Source organism: Frieseomelitta varia, unplaced genomic scaffold (genome assembly GCF_011392965.1).
Source record: "Frieseomelitta varia isolate USP_RPSP 00005682 unplaced genomic scaffold, Fvar_1.2 scaffold_380, whole genome shotgun sequence".
NCBI lineage: Eukaryota > Metazoa > Arthropoda > Insecta > Hymenoptera > Apidae > Frieseomelitta > Frieseomelitta varia.
This window is the reverse complement of record NW_025110124.1, coordinates 217,116-244,055: the sequence shown is the minus strand read 5'-3', so window position 1 is coordinate 244,055 and position 26,940 is coordinate 217,116. Positions and strand designations below refer to the sequence as shown.

The 26,940-nt window shown below is 33.9% G+C and overlaps 2 protein-coding genes across 5 annotated transcripts; one reads left to right on the top strand and one right to left on the bottom strand.

The window, feature by feature from the left end:
* The first annotated feature begins 343 nt into the window (after window positions 1-343).
* LOC122531251 (BAG domain-containing protein Samui) lies at window positions 344-20,957 on the top strand. 4 transcript variants are annotated; one of them, XM_043659030.1, is made up of 3 exons: window positions 345-704; window positions 16,898-17,802; window positions 17,893-20,957. In XM_043659030.1, the coding sequence occupies exons 1-3, from the start codon at window positions 531-533 to the stop codon at window positions 19,055-19,057; spliced, it is 2,244 nt and encodes a 747-aa protein (XP_043514965.1). In that variant the 5' UTR covers window positions 345-530; the 3' UTR covers window positions 19,058-20,957. The 4 variants fall into 4 exon arrangements, with proteins under 4 accessions (XP_043514964.1, XP_043514965.1, XP_043514967.1 ...); XM_043659032.1 differs by lacking the exon at window positions 345-704 and adding exons at window positions 10,789-11,094; window positions 11,277-11,525 and having other exon boundaries at window positions 16,898-20,957; XM_043659029.1 differs by having other exon boundaries at window positions 344-704; window positions 16,898-20,957.
* A 1,567-nt stretch (window positions 20,958-22,524) lies between these two features.
* On the bottom strand, window positions 22,525-25,494 carry LOC122531253 (abscission/NoCut checkpoint regulator). Its single transcript, XM_043659034.1, has 6 exons — window positions 25,116-25,494; window positions 24,730-24,926; window positions 24,294-24,522; window positions 24,080-24,235; window positions 23,885-24,016; window positions 22,525-23,822 (listed from the first exon to the last, which is right to left on the bottom strand). Exons 1-6 carry the CDS (start codon window positions 25,161-25,163, stop codon window positions 23,631-23,633), a joined length of 954 nt encoding a protein of 317 aa, XP_043514969.1. The 5' UTR covers window positions 25,164-25,494; the 3' UTR covers window positions 22,525-23,630.
* Between the last annotated feature and the right edge of the window lie 1,446 nt (window positions 25,495-26,940).

Below are 26,940 nucleotides of genomic sequence, written 5' to 3'. Positions count from 1 at the left end.
ATCGATTGCGTTGCAATAAATGAGAGTGTTACACGGGACGTTCCTGTGTGTCGGTGTTATAAATAAAAAGAAAAAAAATTGCAAAACTTAAATAGCCAATGATTAAATTTAGACTCCAACAATCGTACCGTTTGCATGAGTATCGGAGCATGCATCGCGAATATCAAGATGGTATGAGATAAATTTCAGTGACGATTCGCGTGCCATGATTGGCCGGCAATTGAGAACAGGTCAATAAGTGCACATTTTCGCATCGCGAAAGATACGATTACACGAGCCGACGTGCGCATGCGCGTCGTTTGATTCTCCTCACCATAATTCGGCGCCAGCTTTCAGTCACGCGTAATCCTCCGGAGGGGAGTTGTACGAGAGATTTGTTTCGTGATTACTGTGGGAAAGGAAAGGAAAAAAAGAAAAGAAAAAGAAGAAACTATTTCGAGTTAAATTTAGTACAGCGTATTAGATAAAAGGCAACAAGTGCAACGTTCACCGATTGTGTATGAAGCGGTTGTGTGCGTACAGGCGTAATCATGTCTTTCTACTTTCGCGACCGACCGAAATTCGGCGATAGACTACGTGGTAAATCCGGCGACGAACTTTTACAGGAGATTAAACAACAATTTGAAGAAGATAACAAATCATTCTTCGAGCCTGCAAATAGATCGGGACGGGACCCTTTTGAACGACACTCCACTTTCTCAAGGGTGAGTCCTCTCCTCTCTATAATATAAACTTTTGTTATTAAAATCAAATCGTGCGAGTCGAAGGAACCGGCTTCATTGCTGAACTTAAGAACTAACTTTTTGAAATGATCTTTTTATTCGTGTGAAAAGTTTTAACTTTAAGCATAAGAATGATATAGGTAAAATTCGAATATCAAAAAGATATTATTACATGTTGTATTCTATGTAATATTGCAGTATATTATATATGCTCTATATAACGATCTAACCTCAAAACATCTCCCTTGACATTTCAACTATAAAATTAATGAAACAGCGTAAACCATTGGAAAAGAAACAAAGTCAAGAATCCTGACAGTAGTATTGGGACAGATATCAGAATCATTAAAGTGCACTAGAACCTACAAACTATCAATTTGTTTGTGGGATAAATAAAAGGTAACATCTAGTTGTTCATGGGAATTAAGAATGTTCTAATTGAATTAATTCTTTTCATCAAACTTCTTTTTGAAATTATCATCTTCTCACCCTCTCGTATTAAGAAATTTGAAAAAAATACATTCCTTCTTGTACGATTTGAACGTGTACGAAAATTTCTTTATTTATAGAGTGGCCCAATTTCTGCGCCGTTTCACCGGTATGTATTTAGTTTTCTCTGCTTGCCGGTTATTCTTGTCACAATGCCGAAATTTTCAGAAGGCAAAAAGTGAAAATACCGGTTATCAGTATTTTTGAGTACACCATGGTATGTAAAAATTCGAACATTGAAAGAAAAAAAAAAATATATATATATATACAATCTATATATATATATATATATATATATATATATATATATATATATATATATATATATTCAATTGTATGAAATTCGCATTCCTCGTCTATTGCATACACTGTAAGAACAATGCAAGAATTTGGTATTTATTGCACCGAATCACCTGTTTCGTATTGTCAACGTGCCAATTATCATAGTTCATGGCGGTCGCGTGACCGTTACAGCTGTATCGGTTACTGTGAAAACTTTCCAATTATCTTATCGTTGCTCCTCGTCTCAACGCAATGCGTATTATCGCGCATTATTAAAATAAATGACAAAAAAATTTTCAGTTTGTTCGACACCGTGTTACTTACTTCGGTTCAAACTTTGACCTTGGTTTTATGTAAACAATACTAACGATTCGATTATTTCGGCAATCCTCGAATTGAAATTGTCTCATTTAATGTCGCAGTAATTATTGTATTATTTTCTTATCGACGATATAACTTTAGATTTTTGTTGCAAAGATACAAAAGAACATGGGCTAGTGTTCCAACGAGAACTTTACTAAAAGAAGACAGAATGTATAGTGGCAGATGAATTTTGTAACAATGAAAAAATTATATATATTTATATACATGCGTAGATACACTTGCTAATAGCAAAGCCTGGGATTATAATAACATAATAATTGTATGATGCCAGACAATAAGATAGTTCTAAACTCATGATATTATATATTATTTCAGTAACATCTTTGATAAATGAACTGATTCATAAATTGATTTGTGTTCATAGAGAAAGTAACCTTATCTATCTATTGATATTGATCTATGTGAATGTGAAGGAAGTTTTAAGCAGATGAGAAGTTTTGCAGGAGTGACATGGAATTACAAATTGCTCGTATATAAAGGAGAAGTAAAAGTAAAAGGAAAACAAGAATTGATGATTCAAATGGAATTGGCCATGGTTTCCCTCCTTTTTTGTACGTTCTCGTTTCATTTGACTTCGATCGCCATCTTGGTGCATAATAAACAAACAAAATATATGATAAATAAATCGAGCTGCCTTCTAGAAGAGAAAGGCATCTATCAGTGATTGTTGATTTATGATGGCAAAAATTGCTGTCAGCCGATCATCAGTTGGATAAAGAGATCTTTATCCAATTCTTAAATACACTAAGGATGTATCATGACAATTTTCTTCTGAGAAGTATTATTATTTTCCGTCTAATTACACTTATGTCTTCCATGAAATTTCTGACTTTATTCCAAAGCATATGGAAGCGTAAGATTTCCACGGTAATCAAAAACGTAATTCTTATTTCTGTTCATCAACATGGTATCTATAAACACTGTTCCTAGAACAAACTAGTGTTTAAATGATACGTTTATCGAAAAGCAGATTTACACAGCAGACAATTGTTGTTTTTAACGTATTTTTTGAGGAATACAAGAAGTTTTAAAATAACATTGATACAGGAAATGCAAAGATTCTCAGGTAGTATTTCAAATACTATGAAGTAAAAGCACTATGATTTTTAACTCGCTGAAAAATATTGGAGCTTAATAGATTCATACAAAACCGAATGATTTTTGTCAAATGTGCAACGAAGGATAATTTGAGCTTGCAGAGAGCTTGTCCCTGGAGAGAGTGCTGTTCTAGTCGCAGAAGTGTATAGAGTCAGCGGCTATTAAAACCACCCCTATTGCATTAAACGTCCCTTCTAAGAGAAAGAGGGTGATGACGTACCGATATACAAGCACGAAATGAGATCAATATGGTACATGTGCGGTAAGTTTCGTAAATCTACCGTCGAAAGTGCTCACTCCACGATCGGAATGATATCGTTTCGGCTTTTCGAAAGCGCAGACAGATTCGGCAGAGAACCCAGAAATAACATGTTTGTTGCCAAACGTCTGCCGGGGAGATGACTTGCCGCTTACTCGCCATGCCATAAACCCTTCTCTGTTTTTAGCAATAAAACGTTTCATTGATTGGTTGATAAGATCGCTCTGACGAATGGACGTTTCTTTCGATGAAGAAAATGTGACGCCAGAATGTGCGTCGCTTCGTTGCAATCCTCTTTGGATTATTAGAAGAATATTAAGATAGAATAATATACGAGATAGTGCTCTTTGATTTTAATTAATTGATTAATTCAATAGACGTGGAATTAATTTAAAAATATGTCAAATATCTTAGAAACAGAGGACTGAGTTCGAAGTATTTCTTTTTCATTTTTTGAAGATAAATTAGGGGTGATGGAATTTACTAAGTATAGATGGAATTTACTTGTAGAAAAGAAGGAATAAATATCTTAGACACGTGATTAAGATATCACTGAAAGTAGCGTGATAACCATCTGACAATTGTACGAAATATAACGCGTGCGTGGAAAGTGTCAGAGATCGAATGGACGGACTATTTTGGATCGAATGGTTCTTGATTTGGAATGGCGAGAGGGAATCAATGGCGGCTATTTTCAGAGGTCTCAGCGTCGTCGTCGAGAACGTTCCTACGTCTCCGAACATGCCGATGATGTTCAAAGATTGCGAACATTGCTTCATCATGTGCATCTTGGTAAAAGAAGAAGTCAACATTACTCTACAATTCCTGATAAAATATTTCATTCCGTATTTCCACCTTTACTGTGTATATTTTTCCTTCTTAAAAAATTATCATCTCTAGCTTGGATAAAAAAATGTTGTTCTTCTACTATCTTTGTTTTTTTAAGAAGCGATGAAGTATTTTACGTGGAATTCTGTCAATATATTATATTTCTGTGTCTTTAAAAGAAATTTACAAATATTTTTTATGAAAAAGGAAATATTAAGTTCAACGTCTAACGGGTGAGGAAGCACAATAGAAAACGTTTTGATATAGAGTAGTCGTCCGTCTGATCCCCGCACCAATATTTACTCTAGAAAGATTGCTGTCGATTTTCTCATATTTTCTTTTTTTTTTACGGTTCCCATTGATTCCCCTATCTTGGATATGACGTTGGAAACTTTATAGGGAAGGCGATGCTTGGTGAATGTAGAAGTATACTGGAAAAATATTTTATTGATTCTTCACGAAAAACTCAGCTCATCTCGTCATGTGATCATTCTTAAGGACAATTTGCAATACAAAGATTCTCTAAAGATTAAGGAGATACAAAGATCCCTTCGAGCGTTGACAATTTTTTAATGTAAGATTTTAAGGAAAGGGAAGGAAAAATGAATGAAGATGGTAATGCATAAAAAATGATGGCGACTATTGGCGATTGAATTCTGCGGAGTTACTAAAAGTAAGACACCTCATTGCATCCACTATAATTTTCACGTGATGATTCACGAAGTCATTGGGATCCATCGTGTGTGGAAAGGGATTCATCGTCTTGAAAAGTACTCTCTTTCTCTGTTCCGAGAATTACGTCCCGGACCCTTGATTATCCCTCCTACTTTCCCTGGTGAACGTCATTCATAAAGCAGCATTCCTATTCACTTCATGCCCTGTTCTGCGAATTGTTCGAAGGGAAAGAATCACGTCGTGTCTTACCGCCGCGAATTTTGGAAATTGATACAATACATACCCTCGTGGGAACAACATTTTGATACTATCATAATTGGTATTGAAAAATATATTTATAGAGAAACATAATTTTCTGGATTTCAAATTAAACCAGAAAAGTAATAAAGGAAAGAGAATTATTCGTTTCCTTAAAGACAAAAAAAATTATGGCTATAGAAACTTACATGTGTAGGAGTGAAAAACTTTGAGAGATTATTTGGAAGACAATCCCATTATTTAGAAAAATCTTTCCTGCATATTGTACAGCGGACATAATATAAAAACTAATTTTTATCATTACTTTATACGATTATAATTTATAGAACGTTCTTAAGGACATATGGATTGTATTCCACAAGATGGTATCTCTTTCCAAGCGAAAAAAAGTAATAAAGGTAAAGACACGATTGTAGTCAGTTGTGTGCCTTATCTCGACTATCATTTTTATTCGTACTGTGAGCATGACAATGCTGGTGTAACGTTACTAGGAAATTCTTCATAGACTTTCAGGAGGGTGGTTATACTAGCAGTATCCTTGACTTTCGATACTTTTAACGCTTTCAGCGGCCACGCCCTGTATCAATTACAATTCGTTATAGTATTCTAAACAGGCGATATCGATTCTCATTTGTTAAGGATCCTTCAATATATTCTAGATTGTTTACCATTTCACATGTAGATATGGAAGAATTAATTATTAAACATACAATAATTAAATATATACATACTGTAAATATTTTTACTGAGTATACTGCGAGAGTAAAACAAAAAGTAAAACATTAATTTTAAGATCAAAGTGAAAAATGAAAGAGCGTGACGTTAATCGACACAACGTGTTGAAACTAGAATACTCGTTACTCGTTGCATCAATGGAGCGTTACGTGAGTATGTATTCAACCTGTAGTAGGAATCTCCACTTTTCCTTTCACTCTTCGATCGAACGATACACGTGTGCATCACGCTATGCTGCGCGTAAAATGCGGTGCAGTTCCGTGAGAAAGTGCACACATTGACTACCTTTATTTACGCTTCTTATAATAATAATTTGACGCTGGAACTATAGTATAACAAACTGTAATCGTGTTGTTTTATTTGAAATTATGTTATGACATATACTTGATATTCTGCTGGTGTTACTTAAAAGAACAAAGTATGTACAGTAGCATCACGACGTAATTTACAGATGTCCATAGATATCATATCAAACTTATGTTGACTGAATCAAAATTAAACTAACACATTATAGTATCATATATCATACGATACGAATCATTCGTCTAGATGGAACGAACTATAAAATTGTGACGTGAGACGATATTGAGAAATTTTACACGAGTAGTATATTTACATGTGGGCCTCGTGCGTGCAAGAATGCATGTATGTATACTATAGTCTAGTCTACATAGTAGAGTAGAGGTATGTTGATACCCGTAACGGAATCGGTCTCACAGTCATCTCAATGACGTCACGAAACTGCTGAGGAATGGCGATCGAGTACTTCCTCTACTCTTATAGTTTCCTAGCTGCGCCATCGATCACCGTAGATCATCGATCGTCACTATCGATGATCGTGCGAGTGATCGAAATACGTGAATAAAATCGAAGAAGAAAATTGAAAACGAGACTCTAAAGCAATCAATTATATATCGAATAACGATATTGGTGATCTACAATTTTAGCGATCAATCGATCACAATTGTATTTACTTTTGAATTTTCATGATACGTTAAATTTAAATTCGAAACTTGAATCACATGAAGATAGAATTTTTTTTATATTTGTACGACGTAAAAATATTAAAAGAAATTCTCAGTCGTTTCTTTTAGAAATGATAGTAATTAAAAATAGGAATTAACTTGCTGATATATTTAGTTTGCATTTTCTAAATGATGAAAATATGGAGTTATTAACTAGTAATTAGATAATATTATATTAATAGTTACTTTGTTGTTGGAGATTGTTAATTTATCAATTATAGTTTTTAGAAGTTACAAAATTGTTCGTGTCATAAGGCATAACCGATAAAATTTTCTATTTTGTAACTTGCCTATTGAACCGTTAGATGGCAACACTCTTCACAAAAAAATTGTTACACAGTATTGTAAGTACATACATATACACTGGTTTTGGCCATGTATCAGTTCTCTAAATAAGTGTTTTTTTTTTTTATTTTATTTAGTATTATCTTAATATTTATTATTGAATAAAGTGTGAGTATTCTAATCTGTAATTTGCGATCATAATAAGAATTTACTTTCTCTTGTTTTCCCATAAGTCAGAAAAATGAGTCTATCTTTCTTATATTCTGATTGATGTATGCATGTGTATAATTTTTTTTACTTTTTCTGACTTAATTCATTCAAAATATGTGTACATATATATTCAGAATGATTTTCTCTCTTAATCATCACTTAATCATTTCAACGAATCGAAACAAACATTTTATTTTTTTTTCCATTTGTATGAAATATTTCACGCGCAACTTTGAACTTTGAACTGTCAGTGCTCAGGCAACATCTGAATTTCATTGTAAATAACAAAACTTAAGAAAGTAAGAAACTTATTAACATTAATCTTAGATTATTCAAGATTCGTGCGTTTAAAAACTAGGGCAACCTGCGTTTAACCTCAAAACTAATTTCTTACTAGGCGTTAATTCTCTCAGTTGCTCTATGCAGCAAGCAGAAACGGCAGTTTTACGATTTGCTTCACACCGACGTTACATAAGTGGTACAGGTGTATTCTTATACTTCACTTTAAAAAAAAATTTGTCGTATAGTATGTGTAATCTCTATTTTAAAATTTCATTTTCATAATTCAAGTGTGAAGAAGTTCAAAACATTTCCTTTCTATCAATACGTATGTACATACAGTTCATATAAAAATTTTACAATCTCGTGAGTAATCTTTGAATAACAATTCGAAACATCTGAAAGTTAGAATTAAGGATCGTGGAAGGATTTGATAAAATCGAAACACTCGAAGTGTTGCAAACGAGTTCTCTACTGAGAACGTATAATTCGCTCTCAATCGTTTCATGCGTTCAAGAATTCACGTAAAATACATGTAAAATTTTAAAGAATCCGCAGATGGCAATTCGCTAATGCATTGCCAAGCAATTGATTACATAATCTCTATCTTGTAGGGGGCCACGAAGTGAGTCATCTATCGAGTGAATTGCCGTTGTGTATTCGTGCATGCGCGAATCGACATGTTCGTCCAAGTGTGCAACTCGATCTGTGTTTCCTGTTTATTGTCAAACGCAGTATAAACATTTAACACCGTTGGAAGTTTCAACCCGGTTCTGCAGCATTTCGAAAATATTTTCCACATTGGAAAGCTGCCTCCATTGCGCACGGTTGCATCCTAATAGTGGCTTATGAAGCAGTTATAATACGATGTTTCGCGACGCTGTACCACGTGCTCGTTCGCACTGTTATTAAATAAGAGTGGCGCTAGTGGTAAGTGATTTAAAAAATTTCTCTCTAAGTTCCGTTTAATTCTGCAACGTACGTTAATTTGTACTGCATTTTCAAATCAAGAATATTATACAAATAATTTACATGGCATTAGCACTTTTTTTAGGCAGTTATATTTAAAACAGTTATATTTATGGCGAAAGTAATTCATCTGTTATAACTCACTTTCGAGAATGAAAATCATTCAGTTAAAGTTTTTTTTATCTATTATACTTCATCGTTAATTATACTTAATAATCTTTTTTAATAATTTTTCATAATTGCAGGATCGATGCATTATTATTAAATATATGCACATACATAAGTTGTATGCTAAAGTGTTATTGTTGATAGTGTTTAATGAACATTTTAATTTTCACTGTAGAAGCTACTTTTGTAAAATATCAAAATATCATTTATTTTGGAGTTTTGAATTAATGTAAATTGCAATACACATGTTAAATAAATGTGAATTACAAAATATTAATATTTTTAAATAGAAAAGAAATTGCTAAATGAATTATAAAAATTTCTGAGGACCAGTTCAAGTTTTCACGCGCGTAAGATTATAAGATCTTATTTCTACTGTGCTTAACCTTTATACAACCTAGCATCATTTCAAAGGTTTCTACGTTATTAATTACATCTCAATAACATAACCAAGCTGTATAGACATGCTATGCTATTATATCACCTGCAGTTGCCTTACAAACGTAATCGTTTGACGTTCAAAGTCATTAATTAATCTAAATGGATATTTGAATTCTAAATAGATTATTTTAGAATGCTAATTACATTGGAGTACTAGTTTTCAGAACAGGACAATTTTCAAAAAAAGAAGATAATTAATTTCAAAGTTTAAACAAGCGACTACGTAACTCAAGTAGAATTATTATAGATATTATTGTAAATTATTATAGATAAAACTTCAAATTATTGTAGATAAATATAAAGCATAACATTTGAACATTAAATGTTAATAAAATTAGGTCACGACGAGCAAGGTCTTGGTTCGTTGTCGCATATTGTATCTTGATTATAAAGCTTCTACGTGACGCCTGGTTACACATCGTGCAAAAGTTTTGGATCGGGGCCAAATTTTGTGATCATATATAACTAACTTTCGATGGCGGACTTCTGGTACCTTACTCTGGTGTAATACGATTGAGAGTCGTTCACGATCATTTGACATTATACGACAAAACACTCCCTTGAACGTTTGTAAACGCTAATTATAGAATTTTAATTATGTAGTCGTGAATTAATTGTCAGGTCGAGGCAAAAAGCTGGATTTCTCTTAGAATACACACTGGTCTGTGATTTTCATCAAAGTTTCTCGTAGGTGATTCTTCAGTTAACACTTATTGATGCCTCTTAAACGTTATAGTTTCAGCGATTCTATTTAAAGTTCGACAATAAATCTTATTACATATGGGTTTTATTTGCTAGCCGCTCAATTTAGTTCCTATTGGGAACAATACATGATACATATGTTTTTTACATTGAAACAGTGCCTTCGAATTAGACACGATCTATTTATACTTATATCGAATGATTCACGGTTGATATTGCACGAAAGAAAAAAAAAGATAAGTCGAATTCTGAGGATAATAACGTGATCGAGAATTGTGTTCCATTAATGATGATCTATTTATATGGCGCAGTTATCGGTAACGAAAAAAAGAGAGAACGAGTTGACCAACTTTTCGGGAGTAACAAACACGTGAAGGGAATTCGTGCTTACTATAAAAGGATATAGGTAAACAAGTCCGGAGTACAGCCTTGCTCGGTAGGCTGATTGTATAAAACGAAAAATGGAAAAACTTAACAATACTGGCTTGCAGTTGAAACAAACGATAAATCTTGTTGAATTCCGCGTCAACGTTTCAAACAAAAAAAAAAAAAAAAAAAAAAAGAAACAATATTTCCGAGATTGTAAATATCCCCTGTAATTTTTGAAAATTTTGCTTTTTTATCAACTTGTACAAAACAATGCGAATTTTGTGATGTGAGTGTCTTTTTTTTCGATACGTTCTTCCACGAAGTTATCGTATTTTCCATTTTAGGTAATCGGCGATAAGCGCGATCGATCTCGATGTTTATCGATTATTGTTCGAAAGAGAAGCATAATATGAATTTTTCGTTCTTCGCTTTGAACGTCGCGTGTCGTTCGAGTGCGCGAAAAACAAACGATTTCTAGAAAGAGCCGGAGAGAGAGGAACGTTCTAGTAGTCTCTCGTTGCTTCTCTCGGTCGGTTCCGTAGGGAGTCGGCCACACTCGGCACGGCAGTCACGTGGCTCTCGATACAGCCCACACAACAAATATATTTAAGTCGCTCGAGGGGCGCACTGACAGTTTCACTATTGACCTAAAACGAGCGTGTTCGTGGAACGAGCGTGCGTCTTGAGGATTTTCTTAAGAGGGACACCTTTTTCTGATGCAGAACCTTTTGTTCGCGAGTGTGTGACACGCGCGAGGAGTGCGTGAAGAAATCAACGGGGTAACACCGAAATAGTGGTCCTATTATATAACGAAAGCAAAACGAAGAGAGAACACAGAAAGCTAGAGTGTTGTCTAGCTAGAGAAGATCGAAAGGGAGAGGCTCTAAAGACCAACTGTCGCACGTAGTTAACTCCGGTAATTTTGCAAGATTTTTAAGCAGAAACAAAGAGAACGAAAGTGTGTTAATTTTTTTCGTTTCGCATTTTTTTTTTTTTTTTGTTAACACGCCGTCACTGTTGTTTAGTGAGCTTCTTGGCTGATTCTTTAAAAGTATATAAAAATAATACATAAAAAGAAAAGAAACGTTTAACCTGCAGAGCGAGCTCTTAACGACAAAAGGAGGTACGAAGTTAACCTCGTAGTGTGTGAGACGAAATAAAATACAGCAAATATTTTAAAAAAGTCGCATCCTCCGAGACAAAAAAAATAAAAAAGAAGGAAAAAGAGGACACCACATATTCTCGAAATTAGGCACGGATTAAAGGGTCCAGAAAATGGACTCGCCTGTCATCGTGGACAAAGCATCCGAATTCGGGGAACCGATTGATTTGGATCGTCCGTTTTCTGTAAGTGGTGCCATCTCCTTTTTTTTGTCATTTCCATCGTATATAAATCTCGCATTTAATACTTGTACGATCGCGACAAACACGATTTTCGATGTGTTACAGATAAGATTAAATTAATTTTTACGTGGCGCAGGATTATGTTCGTTGACGTCCTGACTTGACAATTAATTACTTGCGAACGTACATTCAAGTATCAGGCAAGAATAATATAGAGAGATCGTGTTAATCATATTAATCTACTAAAACCTGTCTATTAAATCATGCGATCTAAGTATTGATATAGTCAACTCTCGACGGTTTTGTAGACATTTCCAGATCGTTCTAAAGTAGTATCACGTACCTTTTCATTCATTCTAGAGCTTTCTAATAATAAACGCCCCGCGACATAACGTGTATATTTTAATTGTTACGTGAGGTTCGTTTGTAATTTATTAGTTCTTTTTTATTTTTTATCATTTTATTTTATTTTACTTTATTTTTTTTTTTGTAGTAACGAGTTTATCGAATTGGCGATAGACGTAATCAGTGTACTGCTGGTTCTGTCCTATGCGAAATTTGGATGTCATGTTGATGTGTACACACAGCTATCAATGTTCTCGATTCTTACATTCAACGTTGGTTTCGACCTTCTCTTTCGCGTTCCGCGAGATCGCGTGGAAGTTAGAAATAGAATCGGCGAGGAATGACGTAGGTTTCACCACCTCGAAAACGGTGACTTGCAGACCCGTGAATTTTTCGCTTTCTCCGGAACGAATCACGACTAGACGAACGAATTTCTTCTAAACAGACTTGACTGTAACAATTTACAGAGAATTCTTTTTATCTAATTATTTCAGAATTGATTGAATTGAAAGTGGAATGTTAGCCGTTATAGTTTTATAATGACGATTTATATATAGAGATATATAATAAAAAAAAGTAAGATAAAATATAAGAATTTGAATTCTAGATATTATAATTCATTATACGATCTTCTATGTACGTTACTTGTCAAGATGCAGTATATTTCTTGTCACTGGAGTTTCATAGAATCGGAGTGTTTTATTTTGTATTCTTTTACACTTTATTTTCAGTATTTTTACGATTTTTTTTTTTATTAATTTGCTGTTTCGCATTTTCTGTAAATATCAAATCTCTGCTGTAAATCTTAAAGAGATACCATCAAAATTCAATCTGATAGGATATTACCATCTTGGTGGTATTCCGACCGGAAGTTCTCAGCATAGCGACGTTCTCCTCATCGCGTAGTACAAATATTTGACTCGACTGGTGACTTCTCTGATTATAACAAGACTCCTCGAATATCTTTCGAGTGTATTCTATCCTAGAGTAAGGTCCATTCCTCCAAAACACAAGCATGTTGACGCTAATAATAAACTAAGGGAGACGTTTCTCCTTGGTAACTCTCTCTGTCGAGGACGTGGGCTCGCGTTTCTTGCGACCAAATGGAATCGGACAGAGGAAGAGTGGAGAAAGAGGGAAAAACGACGAAAAACGTAACATAATCGCGGTCCATTCGTTGACTTACACGCTTTATTTCTTCTCGTTTACGTCCGGCCACTCGGCCGTATTAGGCTCGCTTAAAGATCCTGTAACCAAATGAATGATCTTTTCTTTTTTGAAATTCAACTCCAATTCATCCATATGTCTATTGTTCTCCAGAATCTTCTCGATCTCGAAATAACACAAAAGTTAACGGTTTCAGATCAGAAGCAAAGGGAAGGGAATATATACGATTGGGAATTGTTTTAGCCTTTTATTCTTAATTCATGTGATCAATAAATTTACTTCGGTTCGTTTATTATGCATTTTTTTTTTAATATAGTAGTGGGAGAGGTAAACGTTATGTGAATATGTTGCATGCCAAGCTTTTTGTTTGATCATAAACTGTGATATGGATGTTTAGTATTAATACTAAAAACAGTATGACTTACGATTTTTGAAAAAAACAAATCTACTTTCTCAATATTTTCTTAGGATGTTCAGTGCTCATTAATTGTAAATACATAAATTTGATTAAAAAATTTACATTTCTATTCACTGGAGTGTGAAACTCGCATTTTATTTCCATTTTTACTCTTTTTATATTTCGTGTTTTTATATACCTATTTGTTACTGTTATTCTTCATATTGTAATGATTCTACTTCATCTAAATAATCTCTACTAAACAACTTACCGTACAGTTGCCTACACTAGTGCAGTCGACCAGTATAGTTTTTCCTCTATCGTTTCCATCGTCAATTACACCATACCTAATCGAGTTAACTAAAAGAGAATTGCCTTCTCGATATTATCTACACGGCGTGCCTAGCTTCTCGAAAACACGATAACAGAGTATTTTTACCTGTGATCTAACTGGCTGCCCCTTTTCACGTAAAAAGGAAACCGGTTTCGAGGAACATTACTGTTAATACTATTGACGATGACGCCTTGACATGTGTCGCGTGGGCGTTATCTATCCATTGGAGAACGGAAGTGAAAAACCAGATTGGTAATCCTTTTCTCTTCTCGGTCCATTCTAGGACCTATTTCCGGCATTCTATAAAAGATCCTTCCGCTAATATGGCCCCTGAAATTTTTTCTATTCTACAAGAACGTAGACTTTTCTTTTACACTTCTGATAGTATACTAATATACTCAGAAAGATTTGGAATTGTTCTTAACCTTCGCTAACTTCGTCCCTTCGTTTCTCCTTTTACTATTGTTACCGTTACTCTTGTATTTAAGAATTTCTGCAATTGACGCCCACTTTGATTTTTGCAATTACATTCTAACATCTTTACAGTCGGTGCCTTCCAAAATGGAATTGCTGGAATTTCGTTGATTGATCTGTTTAGTGTAAATCGTATGAATATAAAAATATTCTTATTAGTCTCAAATATATATCGTATGAATATAAAAATATTATTATTAGTCTCAAAAATATTATTAATTAGTCTCCTGGCTATTTTTCTATTATGTACGTCTATCTAAGAATAGATCTACGAATAAAGGGGCCGGATTGTTTCTAAGAATGCCACGAGATCAGGAAATAACGATAAACCGGCTACTGTTGTGGGGCCCGATTCGAAGGACCATGACACACTTCTTCGGTTATATCCAGCCGGCGCTGACATTCACCCAGTTTTATGGATAACCATAGTAGATTGAACTTCTTGCCTCCTTGCGGTTCCTTTCTGTCCATACGTGTTGCCCGAATGCTTGTCGCTGGATATACTTTAACAGAAAATCCATCGTTTCTTAATAATGCACAATGACATGAATATCTTTCTCCAGTTAATCCTGTAATTAACTAATTAAGGTTGAACTGATAGATAATTTACTAACTAATAGGATTAACAGATTTTTTTTTTTTTTATTATCGTTGACCGATTACTATGTAATTCGCGCTTGTGGTGACACGAACAGACACAAAACGCAAGGAAAACGTGACGAAATGAAATCACGAAAAGTTGCATAAAAGGCAAGGAACGTGTGGAATGCAAGCTATGGATTGAATATTCAATGCGGGGCAGTTCAGTCACAGTTCCTGGAACTGCACGTTGCAATAATTAACAGATTTCATAGCTCTTAAATCGGAAGTGTTGCGTGAACGTGATCTAATATCATCCTCGACGATATATACACGGTATATTGAAAATTTTCTTCGAACCTACTCTCAGTTCGGCGGTTCGCTCTGAGATCTCCTTTCGTTCCTGCAACGTGACGATCGGCGATTAGTGTACAAACGGTTCTACTTGGAAATTTCGTTTAAGGCAAAGTGAATTCTCAAAGGACTAATACTATTAATGGCGGTAGTTTAAATTGTAGTCGGACCTAATTTGGCAGTTGCGTACGTGCGAATTCAGCTCGGATAAAAATAAATAAACAAAGAAGAAGCATCGTAGCTGATTCAAGTATAGATGGAAAAAAAAATATTGCTACGACATTCGATGTATAATACTTAATAATTATAGAAATTGGACTATGGTCGACGATTAAGAAAAAAAAAAAAGAATTAAGAAAAAAAAGAAAAACAGAAATTGATAGAAACAAAGAAAGAAAAGTAGACCTAGGTAGACCTAGCGTTTAACAGCAGGAGTGCATGATTCATAAGTGGAGTCGGCTGGGTGTACCTTTAAAAGGTATTGAGACACGAACGAAAGACTTTCATGCGTGTTTCAATCAGGGATATGTAAAGAATGCTGGAAATTAATGAACCAGCTCAAGAAAGAGAGAAGTGAATCACTCTCAAATTTTAATAAACTTCCTCAATTATACGCAACACGTGAGGAAAATAGTTGCTCGCCCGCTAGTCGTCCAATAGTTGTCGACCAACTATATTTGTCGCTAACTTCATATTTAAAATAAAACTCTCGAAATAAGAAGATAGAAATTTCAAATCAAACGGATGGGAAAGAGAGTAATCCATCACAATTTTGTTTAATTTTCTCGTGTTTGCGTTGAAATATACATGCATGTTCAATTAGAGAAAGTAGAGAAGTTTTTTGGGGGGGAGGGGGAGTTACTAAACGATTATTCCTATTTGCCAAAGAAATCACGATTTCCTTTGATCGAATTATCTCACGTGGGTGAGACTACGAAATATACACGTGCAACAGTATATATGTACACACCATGTCGCCACTATATATACATATATAGTTCTTTAATGACGTAAAGGCCGTCGTCACGAGTGGTACACCCACGCGAAATCACATATTTCTCGAAATGGCGTCAATTATTGCAATACGAAGTCGTAACGTTGATCGCAATTGCTTTTCGAATCTTCTAAGCACTTTTATAATATCTACGTACGTAAAAATCTAACGATAAAATTCTAATCCCTTTTGTGCATGGCTTCTGATGATATATCGACACGATCGTGTAATTTCATTGATATATCATAGATCTTTTTTAGAAGTTTGGCGAAAATTTAGGAGGACATCTACGCTTCGTTTTTCTTGTAATGTCATTTAATGCTAGTTTCTTGTATATCTTGTATATCATGTTCGATATAACAGGCTTCTTGTAATTTAGAAACAGAAACTTAACCTGCTAAAAGATATAATAGAGGATATTCCGCAGCTTGTAGCGACAGAGTTTCAATAATTAAGCTTTAACTCATCAGTCAGTTACATTAATCGATCGTAGAAACAATCTTCTGAGGTCTTTGAAATTTTCAGAAAATATTCTGAGAATAATCGCAAAGAAAAAAAAAAAAAAAAGAAAGAAAACCGCTTCGCAAATATTTAAGAATGATATTGAATTTTGAAATTAATAAATCTATCGACCTCAGAAGTCATACTTAAAAAAAAAAAAAAAAGAAAAGAAAAGAAAAAAGGAAAGAGGACACAGATTTCTTATTTTTTTCTAAACTTTTTGTTTCCAGGCGTTCCCATTCGACGACGACAATTTTGGACGACGCAGCGACATCCGTGCGCACCTGGACGATCTAGCAGCCCGTCATCCAGAATTCGCCGACCATCTGTTGGGCTCGCCTTGGGGTGATATTCCCTTTCACGGTTCCTTCCGCAACCGAAATCGCGACTCTGCGAGTAGAGACCGTAACAACTATCAGCAAGGGTACTCGGACGAGGACGCGCGAAGTCAAGCAAGCGGAAGTAGCGCTGCCAGCGCGTCCAGTTCGCACGGCGAGGCAGACGTTAATCAGAATCAACAGAACAAGTCCTCCAACTTCGAGCAACAGTCTAATAGAAAAAGTCAAATTCCACAATACGGGTTACGCAACACCGTGGACATAGGTCAACACCATCACAATATGGAGAATCCCGACAGAGGAAATCGCGGACAGCGCTCGATGTCCGCTCCTCCAGAGAACAGACAGTCATCAATGACCAACAATCAACAACAACCTCAGCAGCAAGAGCAAAAGCCGCAGGGGCAGAGATATGTTTCCAGAATAGATATAACGCCGCAACAGCCTCAACAGCAACAGCAGAAACCTCAGCAGCAGAGTAATGTTAGGCATATTCCAATATTTGTCGAAGGTAGAGATGAACCTGTGCTTCCAAAAAGTTTCGACGAACCGTTTCCCTCCAGAAGGGAATCTTCTCCATTCAGAAGGGAACCTTCTCCTACACAGTTCCACACACCACCGCACTTTCAAAGACCATCCCCATTCGGCCAACACTTTGGCGGAAGACACCATCAGTGGCCTCCACACTTCCAAGAACCTTTTTATCAGTCACCAGGTGCTTATGAGCATCCCTCCAGGAGGCAGCAACAGACTCACACCTTCCCTAGACAGCATCAGCAGCAACAGTATTGTGAAAGACAACCTCAGCAACAATATTACGCTGAGAAACAACCTCAGCAACAATATTACGCTGAAAAACAACCTCAGCAACAATACTACGCTGAAAAACAGCCTCAGCAACAATACTATACTGAAAAACAGCCTCAACAACAGCATTACGAGCAACCAAGGCAACAGAAGCCTCAACAGCAGGTTCCACTTCAGCAGCAGCAACCACCGCAACCTCAACAACAACAGCAACAAGAACCAGTGAAACCAAAACCCAGCGTTCCAAAAGATCCACTCGAGAGAGTAGCTCTTGTACAGAAAGAAGTAGATGCCCTGGCTGAACAGGTTAAACAGTATACCGGTAACTCAAGGACAGATAAAGAATATATTTATTTAGATGAAATGCTTACCAGGGAATTGATTAAGTTGGATGATATAGAAACAGAAGGCAGAGATAATGTTCGACAAGCGCGCAAGAACGCGATTAGAACTATACAGGAAACGATTAGCTTGTTGGAGTCGAAGGCGCCACTCCCATCTCAGCAAGCATTGCCAAAGGAACAGGGAATACAAGAAGAAATTTCTAATGTAATTGAGGAGGCTGGGCAGACTGAAACAATGGACGTGGATCAGAAAATAGAGGATCAGTCTCAAACTAAGGAACCAATTCCATTGCCTCCTGGTCCATCGTCTCCAATAAAGGAATTGAAAGAAAATACTGAACTTTCTACGAAGGAAGTGGAGAATTCTGCTATTGATCAAACAACGAGTCAACAACAGGAAACTAGTCAAACAAGTGAACCTATGGATACGACTTCAGTAATAGAAAACCCAGATATTCAACAGAGTACAGAGAAAGTCGCTGTAACTGAAACTGAGGAGAAAAAACAAGAGAATATTTCTGAGGTAAATACCGAAGAAAAGAAAACAAACGTTTCTGTTGAAAAGACTGCCACTGAGGAGAAGAAAGGAGAAAATCCTTCGGAAGGAAAGAAAATAGAGAACGTTTCTGAAGATACGAAGGGAGAAAACACTTCCAAGGAAAAAAAAGAAACGTCTGCAGAAACGAAGAAGGCTGAGATTGTTTCCAAGGAAAAAAAACCAGAGGAAACTGATCAAGAACAACAACAGAAAACAGAAGAGAAAATGGAGGTGGATAATAGTGAGGTGAAACAGTCTCCCAAATCGAAAAAAGGAAAGAAGTCGAAAAAACAGACTGCCCCAGTGTCTGATAAACCAATACCATTGCCAGCTCCAGAAAACACTGAGACCAGTGCAAAATAGGACAACTAAGCAAGAAGAAGTATAAAGTGTCATGATTCCAATTTGCACCAAAGGATGCATCAATCAATCTGTTCTGTTGGTTGTCGCCAGTTGTTTTGGAGACCGAGCTAAGGAGAGCCATTTGTTGGTCGTTATCTCCACTATTTTGCAATTATGATTAGTGCCAGATCGACAGGAACGTCGTGGATCGACGTGAAAACCGCACAATCATCAGCATAGAACCGGCCTTTTCGCTTTCTTGTTCACGTGGTCACAGTCAGGTTTGAACCTTTTGAAGGAATGGGAATAGGAAAAAGATCAGAAGAATCGTACAACGAATATCTAGCATGAAAAAAATGTCACTCTGTTGCTTTGTACTTATAATTGAATTATATAATTACATTGTTTCTGTATGACGAGGCTGTCCCGCCCCCTCTCTCCAGATTTCTTTCTTTTTTACCGCATTGCTTTCTTAAGAAATCACACGGGAAAGAACGTAGAATACTCAAGGAATTGTATTACACATTTTGACAATGTCCGGTACAATTGCTCTTGCACTTCGATGCTGATTACACTTGAAGAAACTGAAATATTCTTCTCTACTTTTATTTTTACTTTTTTTTTTATTTAATCATTAATTGACTAGTTAAGTAATATGTAACCAGAAGCAGAGAAATATCAATAATAATTCAAAAGAAGTAAAAAGAAGATATTTGAGTAACCGATATTTTTCGTGTTATCAAAATTGACGTGTAGTCAGCATCGATAATAAGATCAGCGAAAGAAACTTGATATGATTATGAAAATTTTTAAGCGTATAACGGAAATGCTAGTAATTGTTTATCTTCATAAGAAACGTGTTGGAGATGTAGGACTCGAACGTTTAAGAACAAAACGCGTTCATTTCTTACGATTAGTATTACAGCGCACGGCCTGAGACATAATAAAACTAACTTTATTATTATATTATTATTACTATTTATAATTTATTGTGCATCTGCTGAACAATTTAAGCACGATTTTCGTGCCTCTAATGTAATAGGTTGTTAAAAGAAGATTGTTCAGAAATTTATAGATTTTTAGTAACGAAGAAAATAAGTAAAAAGAATTTACATGTATAACTTTATGTATAATTGTGATTCTTTATGTGTACATTCATAGTTTTCTTCCTTGATACGCTAAGGAGGAAAAACAACAGCTTAATGCGAGACTTATACGTGATTATTAATTTTATAATATTTATAAAATAACAAAATAAAAATAGAATTTAATTAGACACAGTTAAAATTCTAAATAAAAATAATCGATCACATTATTAAGTTCTTTTTACTTGATTTACTGTGAAATATGAAATCTATGAATTTCTGAGCCACTTCAATTCAATGCCATGTGCAACTCTGTTGTCACGAAATTGTTACGTATGGTATACAAACGTGTACATATTAGGATTGTATGTGTTCGTCTTGTGAAAAATTGTGCATCCTGTTCACTGTTATTTGTACAAATACCTTAAATCATTGTTCAACTTTTAATAATGTGAGAAGTTCTTAATTAAAAATGATCGATAACAGTATATAGGGTGCATTATTTTATGGTTCCTTGTTCAGGATGATACTCATCATTCTTCGTATTTTGTTCTTTTTTTTTTCTGTTTTGTTTTCTGTATGACATTTACATGTATATGTATCTGTAGAGATGTGCTTTTAAGCAGAAATTTTGTATTTTTTTTCTGAGTGGAATTTGTATGCGTGTGAGAAAGAATAAATGGATCATAGTTGTACGAAGGAAAAACATGTATGTGAGAAAGAATGGATGATCTGACTGTGGTGACAAAACAAGTGGAAATTATCAATAGAATTTCAGAATAAGTACGGCGAAAATGTAACTATTTTATGAACAAACACATTCGATTAAAAATACAGTCTGGTCGTTTGAATTATATAATTGATCCTAACCCAATCAGATCATATTAAAAAGTTCCTGTTTCCTGTATTTATAATCAAGTTATTCTGCGTTCCTGAATTATGTCACTTGTATAGTTTATTTTATTTTATTTTATTTTTTTTTTAAGTGGTACAAGTCCAACTTTAACTTGTAAATTACTGCGTAAGTTTAATTAGAAGACTGACGTTTTCTTATCGTAATTTGATGATGTATAATTAGAGAGATAGTATTTCCAAAAAATAATCAATGGAATAATGTTTAAAAATAAATATTTTTAAAACGAATGTTTATTAAACAAGCATGTTTACATTGGTAGTTTTGCTTTTTAAAAATTTTCAATGCAAGAAAGTACTTGTACTATTAAAAAGATAAAAAGAAACCAATCATTTTCTTACAATTAGTATAAAATAATTAAGAAATTTTTTTATCACAAAAGATGAATCTTTTTACTTAAAAAGATCAAAAATATAACAAACAAAAGCAAGTTGATAATTTTAAATTGTAAAATTGTTTTGCTAAATGTTTTGCAAGAAAGCTGGTAAATGTTGAATTTGGAATAGAGTTTGGCTTGTGTCCAGTGTAATAAACCGAGATAAAAACGTCACTACATAAATTCACGCGTTTTTAATCTTATTGTTGTAGAAACAAAAATAAAATTTTCACTTTTAAACGAAGTCGAGTAGAGAAAATTTAAAAAACTTTTACTCGAAATGCAAATTTGAAATTGATCGAATCCTTATTAACTTTCTGTGTGTAGTATGTAAAATAATATATGAGAAAAAGTTATTTATTATGTAAGTACGTATACGTTCGCGAAATTTTTGTGCTGCAAAAATATATATATCTAAATATATATTGCCTAACCTAGAGATTAAAAAAAAAATTGTTTAAAGTACAATACGTAGTTTTTGTTGAAACAAAAATTTCCAGGTACCAACGATCTGTTACATATACATATGTACTTATACGACATTTTATTGCCAAATTTCTGAGAATTGCAATTATAAAGTCTCTATGCAATATTGTAATCATAACCATAATCAATACAAAGTCAATATAAGGAAATTGAGCAGGAAAATTGATGATAATAATAATAATACATTTTAATAATTTAAAAAATAATAAGACAAATATAGATTTCTACGACTTAAAAAATTTAACATTGTAGGTTATTTTTCGTTTTTCCTCAAGTTTTAATTTCATTTTTTTTGAAAAGTAAGCTGTTTTAAACGAATAAACTGTTTAAGAAATCCTTCCTCAGGTGTTGTAGAAATTATAAATAAGTATTTGAGAAAAAAATCATTTAAATTCTGTACACGTCTAATGTTTGCGTGATTGTAATTACTACAATCGATGACGCAAACGAGTTTTCAAATTCGTCGCTTTGTTAAATTAATATTTGAGTATGAAACGAGTATAAGATAATGTTTTCTTTGATGATTTTTTGTCTTTATTAAAATATTTCGACACTAAAAATGAAAATTAATATACTTAAATAGTACACTTAAAAAGGTGATACAAAATAATATGTAAAAAGTTCAGTATATACTTTAAATCATTTTTTTATTTTTAATAGAATAAAATATCACATAGAAAACGATCATGAGTTATATAAACAGCAAAATACTTATGAATTTCTACAAAACTAGATACACGTTTTTTTAAAAAGGGCATAAATTTTCGTATCAATCCATTTTTAGAATTATACAATTAATCCCATTTGACTTGTATAATATCGAACAGTTCCAACTAATTGTTGATGGTGATTATCGAATACAAAGATTCAGAAAAGTTTAAAGCTGGATTATGTTAATAAATAAAGTGGACGGTAAAAAGAACAAATGCTCGTAACCGAACGTGGTTGAATACTTGGCATGATAGGCTCGTGCAACTCATCTAAAAATAGCAAGACTGCTTAGACTTTGAGAAGGTTTTTGCGTCGCGATGCAGACTATCTCTGGGAAATCCCCATGAAGATCAGCGAGTTCATTTCAGTAATTAAATCAGGAAGATAAGATTCCCAGAAGAACCAAAAAGTAACAAATTATCAAAGCAAATTTGAATTGAGAATAAATTATGCTCCATATAAAGCTCGAATATTTCAAACAGCTGAATTGGTTAATATATTTAACATTAAGAATTTATTAATTGATTTAAATATGTTTAATTAAAATTTAAATTAATTTAAGTAAATTTATTTGCTTAACAAGACTTTAGACATAGAGAAATTAACGGAGATGGAATTAATTATGTGAATAAATAATTTGTTGTTTTTTTTTAGCAAAAGCGTGTATATCTTATTAAATTTGTCAAATTAAAATTGTTATAAAATCACTTACTGTGAAAGTAGATATAGCACAACAATAATTTCTAATGTAATTGATACATTACACAATCTCAGCTTGAAACTTACAGCTAGAACACTTACTAATTATGTATAATTGTGTATTATTTATTTTATGTGTCTGTATACTTTGCAAGCAATGTATTCTGTTTAAACGATGATATTTATAATTTCAATATAAAAAATTGCAAGTGACGATGCTGGTTTCAGTTTCATTTGCAAAAATTATACAGCAAATGTCTTTTAGTAATGAAACTGCATGTGAATCGTTGCGAAGCGTTTCTTTAAAATTTCTAGCGATTCAATTTAACGTTGATTACGTTTTGTTGCTGGCTCTCTTTTGTGCATTTTCAACTCAAACTCATCGTGATTATCTTCGAAGCATACAGGACAATAAAGATCGCCGTGACAACCTATACATCGCTGTAAATCTTCGGTTTGTTCGCACATTACGCAACTCGGTTCCTCGTCTTCTTCGTTATCAGTACGCTTTGCCTCCTGTACATTAAATTCCAATTAAAAGTTCATGTGCACATAATTATTAAAAATAAGTTTCATACCTCAATTTCCATTTCTTCAAGTTCGTCCACATTTTCTTCGTATTTTTTCTCCAATTCCGCTTCTGCCAGAGCTTTTGCAATTAATTTCTTTGTCACCTGTTTTTCATCATCATCATCATCATTAGCCGAATGCTGAAACAATGAAAAATTTCTTATGTAATTATTAATTCTTACGCGTACGTATCAGTTTCATACTTCTCTAGGTTTGTCGCTAATGCCTTGCAGTGATTTCAGCCGTGCTTGAATTTCGCTGACTGAATCACTGCTCGAAGATAGTTCCAATTGTTTTAGATATTCCTGTATTAAATCATCCGTCTTCTGTTGATCCGTTCTAGTATCCACTTGATGTATCTGCAGGAAATAAGAGAGCTATTTATATTGTACTGATAATTATATTATATTAACATACATTTATTGCGCGTTGCCTAACATCTGGGTCTTCATCTTTCAGCAATGCTAATCTCCTCCTTATTTCATCTACGCTTAAAGCTGTAGTTTTGTCTTCTTCCTTTAATTTCCTTAATCTTTCGACTATCTCTTGATCAGCTGGCTCTAAGCCAGTTTTGAATCTATCCCAATGATTTGTATGCTTATACATTATAATTGGAGGCTTTGCAGGATTCTCCAATGATTCCAGTCTGTATGAGGCAAACACGTTATGTTATTTTACTTAATGTTGATCAACAAAATATTTGAACACTTGAAGAGACTTGTTATGAATATATTAACAATAAAATATTAAAAATATTTTATACAGCACATAATATAATAAATGTTCAAATATTTTCATCAGTCACTATACATTATACATTACATATTAAGAAACATATCTCTAAATACATTACTTTTTCGTAATGTCTACTGGAGCCATCGGTTTATCTTGCTCGTCCATCTCAATGCTATTATTTGAACTTGACTTGCTTGTAAAATTATGCTTATTAAAACAACGTCCACAGATCTTTTTCACCCCTTTATCTGGAATGTTATATTTATATTTAAGGCACTTACTGCAACATGAAAAGCCGCAGCCTGGGCAAGCAACCTAAACGATACAAAAAAAAAATGAAACATGAGAAAAGAAAAAAAGCGTGTTAAAGGCCTAATGTTTCTAATATTCGTAAATATTACAAATTCAGAATGATACGTGTATGCAAGAAATACGCAATGGTATGACACAATCTAACCTATAAACTTTGCAAGCAATCTTCTGTCAACGCAAATGAGAACTTACTTCTCTTGTAAAGAAGGAAAATTTTGCTTGACAAATACTGCAAGACATACTGGATCCACTATTAAAATGTTAATGCGATGTCATCACGAATACGATAAAAAAAATTGTCCAATATATCCTGCCTCGACAGATTCTGACGTATAAGCATTCAAGTTAATAGGAATTGACTATAGCGACTGTAATTCGAAAAAGGAGACTGTTTTGCTTCATTTGGAACAAACAATATTGTTAAACGTTCTGTCTTACATTACATTATAGTATTGCAAAATAATTTCCATAATAAAGATAGAGACAGGTTTATAAAGCACTGAACGAAGAAAAGGAAATTTGTGTCCTAGAAATGTCTGACGTTACTGTTTACAATCCTTAAAGTAGTATTACGTAAATGACTAACTTCAATTGTACATAAATGAACAATAATTCACAATATGTAATTTATTCATTAAATTTGCCATTGCAATACACGGTTATAGATATATATACAATAATGTACAAGCATGTATTGCAATAGTATAATCTTTATCATTATTATATAGTCTTTTCAATTTTTAGCTCCCTTAGATCCTTTTTTACTAATATTCAATTAAATTTGCGATCCATAATGTATCTATACATCTATGTATTTATATATCTATAGCATAGTTCAAAGTTTAAAAACTGAAATAAGTATGATCGTTATATTGAATGTTTAAATGTAATACATATTTAGTTGATACACATATACAAATAAGTATCTCATGTTGTAAAATTATATTTTATAATGCAAGAGTATATTAAAAGTAACATATTATTTAACGTATTAAAAAAATGAAATGCAATTATGTAAAATATTGTACATGTATATCTTCAAATTTATTGAATAAATGAAATTTTGAATAGACGTTCGATTGTCTTATCATTTATTAGAACTTTGGGTCCAATGAAACAGACACGGCTGTAAAAATTCATAAATTAATTAACAGTTTTTACACATTGAACAAGTCGGAATTAATCTGTTCGATTTATTGATCAAAATTTCTAAATCTTTATTTGCGATTTTCGTAGGATAAATGTAGGATTTGAACGTAAAATCGAATTACGAGAGTTAACAAATTAATGCTCTAAATTAATTTCTTTCGCATATGAAAATTTGTTCGATTTATGGACAGTGAAATGCTAGCGCCGCGTAGCGGCGTAACGATGGAAATAATTGTGTTACGTATTCTTGGCGCGAAAGTGCTGCCATCTGTTGGATTGCGGCTGAAAATCCGAAAATGTAACAGGAACATAGGATATGCAAGGAGGTATCTGAACCTCTGTTAGACAAGGAACGCACTACCTTGCGACAAGGACAGATACACGTGACGTCACAGACAAGGCGCGCACTAGCGTGCGACAAGGACAGACACACATCTCTCTCTAATCTCCTAAATATTCATTAATTACTCCGTTTCCGAGATTAATTCGTGCACTTTTGGAATCGAATGGCAAAGTACAAATCTCAAGCGACATTCCCATGCAATTTTGAACGCGATTTTTCGCCTAATTAATTAGTTATTAACAACTGTTTCAACGGGCGTCCGAGCATTCGCGACGTATGCCTGCGATTTTTCATTGATATCGAGCTTCTCGAAGATAAAAGCTCGTCGTTTGGAATCGCGGAAGCTTCCTTAGACTCTGTACTTTATATTCCATGCACAAAGATCATTAATTGACTCTCCATAAACCCAAATTATGCGGAAATTCGTCGCGTCGATCCTCTGTGGTGACGACGCGTCGTGCGATAATTATTAATAACTGCTAATTTAAGCAACAATTCCTACGCAAAAACGCACGGGAATGTTGC